This window comes from Myxocyprinus asiaticus, chromosome 2, assembly GCF_019703515.2.
Source record: "Myxocyprinus asiaticus isolate MX2 ecotype Aquarium Trade chromosome 2, UBuf_Myxa_2, whole genome shotgun sequence".
In the NCBI taxonomy this organism is placed as follows: domain Eukaryota; kingdom Metazoa; phylum Chordata; class Actinopteri; order Cypriniformes; family Catostomidae; genus Myxocyprinus; species Myxocyprinus asiaticus.
The window spans coordinates 49,672,678-49,680,658 of record NC_059345.1 but is presented as its reverse complement, the minus strand read 5'-3'; the positions used below and the strand labels follow the sequence as shown (position 1 = coordinate 49,680,658).

The window sequence follows — 7,981 nt, the reverse complement described above, 5'->3', positions numbered from 1 at the left end:
ATGTGGATATAGTAATGCTTAATTCAGACATTTAAAAATGTACTTAAAAATAGTGTTTGGTGTAAAAAAAAAAAAAGTAAAATACTATTGTATGATTATAGTATTAAAATGGGAATGCATTAAAATGTATTGTGTATTTTTTTTTTTTTTTTTTTTTTTTTCAATTTTTGTTATTATTAGACCATACTTTAATCTCTAAAATGCTAAACAGTGAAATAAAATTATTTGCTCTGTTTCAGTACTGGTAATTATGGTCTTGTATTTGATGCATTTAAAAACCTCTAATAACATCAATGAACACTTGAAATGAAAATTCTCATTTACTCACCTTCATGCCATCCCAGAGGTGTATGACTTTCTTCTGCTGAACACAAAGATTTTTAGAAGAATATTTCAGCTCTGTAGGTCCTCACAATGCAAGTGAATGGTGACCAGAAATGTGAAGCTCCAAAAAGCACATAAAGGAAGCATAAATGTAATCTAAGACTCCAGTGGTTAAATCCATATCTTCAGAAGCTATATGATAGGTGTGTGAGAGATACAAATCTATATTTTATATTTTCACATTCTGAAAGTAAAAGTAGAGATTTATAGTAAAAAAGGATTTAAATATCAATCTGTTTCTCACCTAAAGTGATTTCATTGCTTCAGAAGACATATATTAAACCACTGGATTCGTATGGATTTCTTTTTATGCTGCCTGCATGTGTTTTTTGAGCTTGAAAGGTCTGGCCACTATTTACTTGCATTATGAGGACCAACAGAGCTGAGATATTCTAAAAATCTTTATGTTCTGCAGATGAAAGAAAGTCATACACATTTGAGATGGCGTGAGGGTTGGCATGAGAGTTAATGATGAAATAATTTTCATTTTTTGGTGAACTATTCCTTTAAGCAGAAGTCAAAAGGAAAATGTAAGATCAGTGCTGCCCTCTAGAGGAAATGATTCAGTTGTAATTGTACAGGTTTTTTTAAGTTGATACCCAGCCATATGCAACTGAACACTGATTTGCACTTCAGTTATGTGCCTATTAAACACTGATAACATATTTTAGTTACTGTATGTTTGGAGTCTTGATTGCAAATTTATAAGCTGTATATGGCAAAAGGCCCAATTTCTAAATGCTGCTATCCATGGTCCTGATTTCTACCAAGCAGTCCGCACGTGGCACATCTCTGATATTTGAAAGGAGAACATAATGTCACACTGTCATTGTGCAGACAAGAACAACAATAAAATGGCAAAATCCATCATCAAAAGTCTCATGCCACTTTATTAATTGTTTATCTAATGATCTCTCAGAAAGCCCTTAAATGTATTAGGCCTACATAAATAGAGCGAAGGGGGCCGTTCACACCGTTTTAGCGTCAAATTGTTTGACCGTTCCAGTATATAAAAATAAACATGTCAGCAATTATAATAATATAATAATAATGAACAATATTTCTGATTCACGACATCTAAAGGACGATACAGGTTGCTTTGATATTTAAGTTAATTAACCTTTATGGCGTCGTAGCAATCGACTGGTAAATGGAAGCTCGTCGCTTTATTGAAAAATGACGTCCACTCTAAGTTCCCGCCCTCCTTATAAATAATATCAACATGTGACCTGTGATTGGTTACTCAAGGGAGAACTGGATCCCAGGTCATAGGTGGATGACCCGAGCACAGGTGTTATAAATTAAGTTAAATTTTCTATCTAAAAGTTTAAGTAGACTTTAGGAGAGCTAGTGTGGGTGTTGTTTTCGATAAGTTTGTTTGACAGTTCTACCATGGCGTTTTCTATGGTGAGTAATTGCGAAAAAGAAAGGCTTCCAGTTCGGGGTGGGGGTGTGTGAAATATGTATAATTTGTTTGTACAGTTGGTGTGGCCCACGATGTTATCGTAGCAACACTTAACATAATTGTTTTTGATTTATTTCCCTTTTGGTAGACATGAAGACATGCTAGTCATGGTATATTCTCAGTAATGATTGTTTACTAAGGCATTGAGCTGCTTCCTCAGTTTGCATTTATTAGGATTGTCCATGCTAATCACTGAGTGCTTTGTTCAGGTTAGCCCCATGCATGTCTATGGAGTTTTCGTGGATTGCAATACACAGGAATGACGTGTTCCATTACACTTGTAAAATGTCCGTATGTTCATTAAAATAGGTTGAGCGTAAATTTCTCCTAAACTGTTAGAATTGTTCTATGATCATCAGTTGCTGTTGTTATGCAATATATAATACAAACACTGACTATAAATTGAGGAAAAAGGGCAGGGAAGAAGGCCTATGAGTATGACTTGCTTTACCACTGTGGTCACATGGACCATCACCCCTGTATATGTTTTGTCTTCACAGAGAGAAAATCCCAGACTTCTTAACTGCCTGGACTCTGACATTCCAGCCCTGTCTACATGCAGCAATGCAGATGCATTCTGCAGGATGAACACCATGCTGGGCAATTCACTGGACCTCAGTGGGGTGTGCACAACTCCTACTGCCAAGTGCAAGAGAGATCCTTTTAATGGTAAATTTTAGTGTGTATAGACTTAGCATTTGGCTTTTACAGCTTTTGTCAATTGTGTTTCACAGACACCGTGCAGATACAAAATCAATTCAGATAACCTTTGTGTTATACCTGCACCGCACGTTTGTGTATATGCTTTGGCCCTGATTTCAAGCATTCTATAAATGCACAGGGACTCATTACAGCACTGGTCATGCAATGTCATGCAGTCGAGACTTAAGGATGCTGAATCAGGGCTGGAGCAAGCAGTTGGATGCCGTCCAGCTCTGCATGAGCAGCCCAGATTGCTCATTCTTCAGCTGCTTGGCCAATAGCAACAGTCCTGCGATTCGCTGTAGTTCCATCACTTAGCCTGCAGCTAGCAATCTCGCTCTCCCTGCCACCTTGAACAGGAGCTTGAGCCAGAGGTGGGAGGGAGTGCTACCTCTTTGCAGGAGAATTTGTCAGGAATGCTCAGTGGTGTGGCATCGGAGAAGGCCAGGGACTGATGTCATTAGCAAGGGGCTGTGAGGGCAGCAGCGCCTGGGTCACATGCAGGGTGGGTCGTCTCTGCGGAGAGAGCTGCTTCTGTGCAGTTTGGCTAGGCAGAGGGAGAGATCAGTGATTTATCAGATTCTAGAGAGTCAGTGGTTTCTCAAATCTGCATGCATTTTATTCCCACAGCTGATGAACAGTCGCTAAATACTGCGTTTTGTTCCTGAACCCATTTTACAGATCGTCCGGACTCGGAACTGTCTGCGGTCCGAAGCAGGATGCTTTTTCCCAGCGGTGGCCAGGATTCGTCCAGGGGTCTGCCCGATATCAGTAACTGGGGTCTGGGCCTACAGTCACTCAGCCTGTCTGACTGGGAGAGACCGTGGAGCAGCCATGATACAGAACCTTCTCCACAGAGCAACATAGCCTCACGTGAGTGAAGTGATAAACCAAATTTTTTTTTTTTTTTTTTTTTTAAAATAGATGGTTCACCAAAAAATGTTGTACCCGTATGATTTCCTTCATCCCACACAAAAGTAACCTAAAAGATGTTATGACAAAGATGCAATGAAAGTGAATGGTGACTGAGACAGAAATGCTGCCTAACATCTCCTTTTGTGTTCCTTTGAAACCAAATGTGGTGAAGTAAATAAGATTATTAGTTTTTGGGTGAACTATCCCTTTAATCACTTTCATTTTCTCTTCTCCCAACTCTGTGACATGTGAATAGAATAAATCGTGTTGTGCGTTTCATTCAAGAACTGGCTCAATCAGATTTTTAAGCTTTCCCGGTGGTCTTGATAGTTATGACTAATTTTAGTGTCTTGACTAGAGCAGGGTTCAATTTAAACTTCTCACTGGGCCTGTAAAGTGAGTCAGAGCCTTTTAACTATATTGCCCTTTTTCAGCCTTCCTCATGCACTGGCAATTCTCATCAGTACAGTGCAGTTGGGGAGCTGTGTTTTTTTATTTTTTATTTTTTTTTTTTTTGGTCTCCAGAAGTGTGCTCTGGAAATTGGGGAAATGGAATCTTGGCTTTTTTTAAATACTGTTGCATTCTAACAATTCTGATTTTCAGTACAAGGGATTTTGGGTACTCCCAGTCAGCTTTCAAACAAGCTTCCAAGCTACTCCAATGAGTCCTCCATTGGTGCCACAGACTTCCTAGAAAAGTTTCCAGGCATGGCACGCTTAAATTCTCAGTCTTTCCTGGACTCTAACTCCATCAGCCCTGTGGACTCTGAGACCAGCGGCTTCAGCTCTGGTTCTGATCACCTCTCAGACCTGTTGGTAAGTGTTGGCCTCTTTAGACTATATTGCTCATTTAGGTTGCCTAGAGTAGTGAAATGGGTGACATGGGAGTTATTTGTGGATGTATATGTAATCTTGTCTTGTTACTAGCAATACAAATTTCTCTCTTTTGTAGTCGTCTTTGAGGATCTCTCCGTCTGTGCCCTTCCTTATGTCCAGTATGCAGAGGGATCCCCTTAAGCTAGCTCTGGGCTCTCGTTTTGACCACAGAAGCTCTTCCCTCACACCACCACCCAGTGCCACCCCAACAGATGGTCTGTCCCACCGCTGGCCTGGTGCCTCCATCTGGCCCAACTGGGACCTTCTAAAGACCCCTGAGAGCCCCTTCAGCATTGAAAGAGAGGCCTGGCTTCACAGACAGGCTGCCTGTATGGCTTTTTTAAATGTTGAAGTGCATGAACTCACCCCTCACCCTCCCATTAGTTTAAAATTTTATTCTCAACACTGCAACTTCCTGCAATTAATTTGAAACATGTGAATTTGTTTTCCTCAGCAATCAATGAAGCTACTTTCACATGGAGTGGACAGCTGCCCCCCAGACACTACCAAACCCCCATCTACTCCTGTAAGGTCTTTTTAGGTGGTGTTCCCTGGGACATTACAGAAGGTCTGAGTCATCTGGTCCTATAGTTTACATCAGCTACATATTTGTAAACCATGCTGTAGACCTGTTTGGTTTGTTAATGGATTTTTGTTTGTGTCCACCCCCAGCTGGCTTGGTAAACACTTTTAAATGTTATGGCCCTCTGAGTGTGGAGTGGCCAGGTAAGGATGGCAAGCACCCTCGCTGCCCTCCGAAAGGTAATATGCCCAAAGGTAATGCTAAATGGGTAGGATACTTATTTCATTACAGCACTGTGGCAAGATGGTGTGGTAAATGGCATAACTTCTTGGTGGCTACAGTAAGACTTCATCACGTGGTGGTGTTTGTTAAATGGAGACTTCCAGAAAGTTAACCCAAAAATGAAAATTGGATACTATTCTAAAAATCTTTTGTTCAGCTGAAGGAAGTCATGCATATCTGAAGTGGCACAAGGGTGAATAAATTTAGCTTTTTATTAAAAAAAGAGACTGCATGGTCCTTGTGGGACACTAGAGGGCATTATTTTCTGTGCATGTTATTAAAGCCTTGAACTAGTGATCCCAAACAGGCAAGTAAACTGGAGACCTGCATGTGTTAAAGGTTGTCTTGTCTTTCAGGTTATGTGTACTTGGTGTTTGAGTCGGAGAAGTCTGTGCGTGCCCTGCTCCAGGACTGCACGGAGGACCTGCTCCATCCTGAGGGCTATAGCGAGTATTACTTCAAAATGTCCAGCAGGAGGATGCGCTGCAAAGATGTAAGCCTCTTTGGACTTGGTGTGTGTTTGTGTCCAAGTGGTAAATGGTTAACCTTTTTATTTTAGCGGAATCAGTTACACGTTTGCGCAGTGTAGAAATTGATCCTTTTGTGACCGCTGCACCAAAAAGTTACCAGAACTTCTGCAGTGAACAGATCAGTTTTACTTGACAGACCTAGGGTATGTAATTTTGTAGGTCACAAATGGTAGTTTTATTTCACCCGTTGTGTTAGTCAAAACTGACTGTGTATGTGTGGTGGTGGGGGGGGTTCCTTAACTAGTGCATTTCATCCAGTTGAAGTTACATTGACTTTTCACACAGGGCATCTGAACACTTAAGTGTTCAGGATCTTCCCAATCCTATTATGTGTGTTTGCACTCGCAAAAGTTCTCGAACCTGTGCGAGCGCGTGCACTGTGTATTGAGCACCCTTTTGTGCATTGTCTTTCCATGTACAGTCTGAGGAATATTTCAACATCTACTTTTGTTTGGGCTCATCTGAATCCGTATAGTCTGCTGTAAATGGTCATTTGTCTTATTACTTCCTGGGGGGGGGAGATGGATAGAGAGAGAGAGAGAGAGATATATATAATATATATATATATATATATATATATATCTCTCTCTCTATCTATGGAAACTGTTAGACACCTGTTTATATTTGTGTCTGTGGGAATTTCATATTTCCTTTCCAATGAGAACACATGGCTAACTTATGTTGTGATGACAAATTTGCAATCAAAACTGTTCAAATTTTTCAGCAAATTAACAAATTAAGAATTTGTAGTCCGGTATAAGCTCTGTTCAATTAATCATGCGTTACAAAAACAATTACTAAAGTTGACAAAGATCTAATGCTATGTGTGTGCAATGAGGGATTTATGAGTCTTAGTGGGCTGGTCATTTTTGACAAGGCACGCAAAAGGTGTTGGCACAAGTGAACCCAACACTAGGGTTAATCATTCAGTTACGTACTCGTATGTTATTGTTATACTGACCTCCCATCTTGTGATCCTCAGGCACAGGTGATCCCTTGGGTGATTTCTGACAGTAACTTTGTGAGTTGCCCCTCTCAGAGGCTGGACCCTCGGAACACTGTTTTTGTAGGAGCTCTGCATGGCATGCTCAATGCTGAAGCCCTGGCCAGCATAATGAATGATCTGTTTGGAGGAGTTGTGTATGCAGGCATTGACACAGACAAGCACAAATACCCAATTGGTAAAATATATGTAACACTAAGCTCTGTCCATAATGTTGTCTTTATAACTGATTACTTCAATACTGTGACTTTTGACATGGGTTTTCTTTGGTCTCCAGGCTCTGGGCGTGTAACCTTTAACAACCAACGCAGTTACCTGAAAGCAGTGAGTGCTGCGTTTATTGAGATCAAGACACCCAAATTTACAAAGAAGGTAAAGCTGTCAATTAACTTGGATGTTTTATTCTGTTATGGTATGTTTAGACTGTGGCATGCAGTAAGCAGTGTTAGCATGCCAGTGTACTTTTTAAAAAGGTTTCTGTATGTTTTCATATGAGCTCAGCTGCTAAAAATGCAGAGTATGCTGGACATGCCATTTATGGTAACTGGTATTCTTTTCAGGTTCAGATTGACCCATACCTAGAGGATGCCATCTGTCAATCATGCAGTCGTGAGCCTGGGCCGTTCTTCTGCAGGGACAAGGTGAGTTGCTAGTGTTGCGCTTCTGTATTGATTAAAATTTCATCAGTGTATGTCTCACTGTAAGTGCACTAAATCGTACCATATGATCTCTCCCTTCAGACCTGCTTTAAATACTACTGTCGCTCCTGCTGGCATCGGCAGCATTCCATGGACATCCTCAGCAACCACCGCCCTCTGATGAGAAACCAGAAGAAGCGGGACTCCAACTGAAGCCACGCATGGCAGCACTATGCCTCCAGCCTGGTAGTCCATTTTGCACCTGCTCCCCTGGGGGACTGGTCCAGAGTTGGTTCCCCCCCTCCCCCACCCAAAAAAAGCCCTCCCTGGAGTTTGGGCATGGGGAAACACTGTAGAAAGTTCACTGGTGCACTTTCTTTTAGTTTGGCTTGTTCACTTTGGCACTACACAGTGAGATTGGTTAGCTGGGAAGACCTAGAGTTTTTGACTGAGTTGAGATTCAGGCCATGGTTGAAGGGTTGTTTTTTTTTTTTTTTTTTTTTTTTTCTTTCCCCCCTTAGGTTGCTATTGGTTTTGGTAAGAGTCATTCTAAAGTCTCATTGTTTAATAGATGGAAGCCATACAGTGCCTTTTTGCCAAATGTTTTTTACTTTGAGTCTCCACTACAGAAGCCAGATTTTCATCATGACATTTTTTTCATTT

General features: G+C 40.9%; 1 protein-coding gene across 3 annotated transcripts; it reads left to right on the top strand.

Annotated features, from left to right (window-relative positions):
• Window positions 1-1,776: 1,776 nt before the first annotated feature.
• Window positions 1,777-7,635, top strand: LOC127451479 (cytoplasmic polyadenylation element-binding protein 1). Of its 3 annotated transcripts, none has more exons than XM_051716222.1 (12): window positions 1,777-1,791; window positions 2,350-2,497; window positions 3,233-3,424; window positions 4,071-4,282; window positions 4,419-4,671; window positions 4,797-4,910; window positions 5,015-5,119; window positions 5,504-5,640; window positions 6,660-6,858; window positions 6,958-7,052; window positions 7,241-7,321; window positions 7,421-7,635. In XM_051716222.1, the coding sequence occupies exons 1-12, from the start codon at window positions 1,777-1,779 to the stop codon at window positions 7,529-7,531; spliced, it is 1,662 nt and encodes a 553-aa protein (XP_051572182.1). In that variant the 3' UTR covers window positions 7,532-7,635. The 3 variants fall into 3 exon arrangements, with proteins under 3 accessions (XP_051572182.1, XP_051572175.1, XP_051572193.1); XM_051716215.1 differs by having other exon boundaries at window positions 2,350-2,518; XM_051716233.1 differs by lacking the exon at window positions 1,777-1,791 and having other exon boundaries at window positions 2,401-2,518; window positions 5,015-5,104.
• Window positions 7,636-7,981: the final 346 nt, after the last annotated feature.

Coding starts and splice junctions, on each gene's coding strand:
- LOC127451479 (XM_051716215.1), top strand. Junction 2,519..3,232: donor CAAGAGAGATCCTTTTAATG/GTAAATTTTAGT, acceptor CCCATTTTACAG/ATCGTCCGGACTCGGAACTG. Junction 4,283..4,418: donor ATCACCTCTCAGACCTGTTG/GTAAGTGTTGGC, acceptor TCTCTTTTGTAG/TCGTCTTTGAGGATCTCTCC.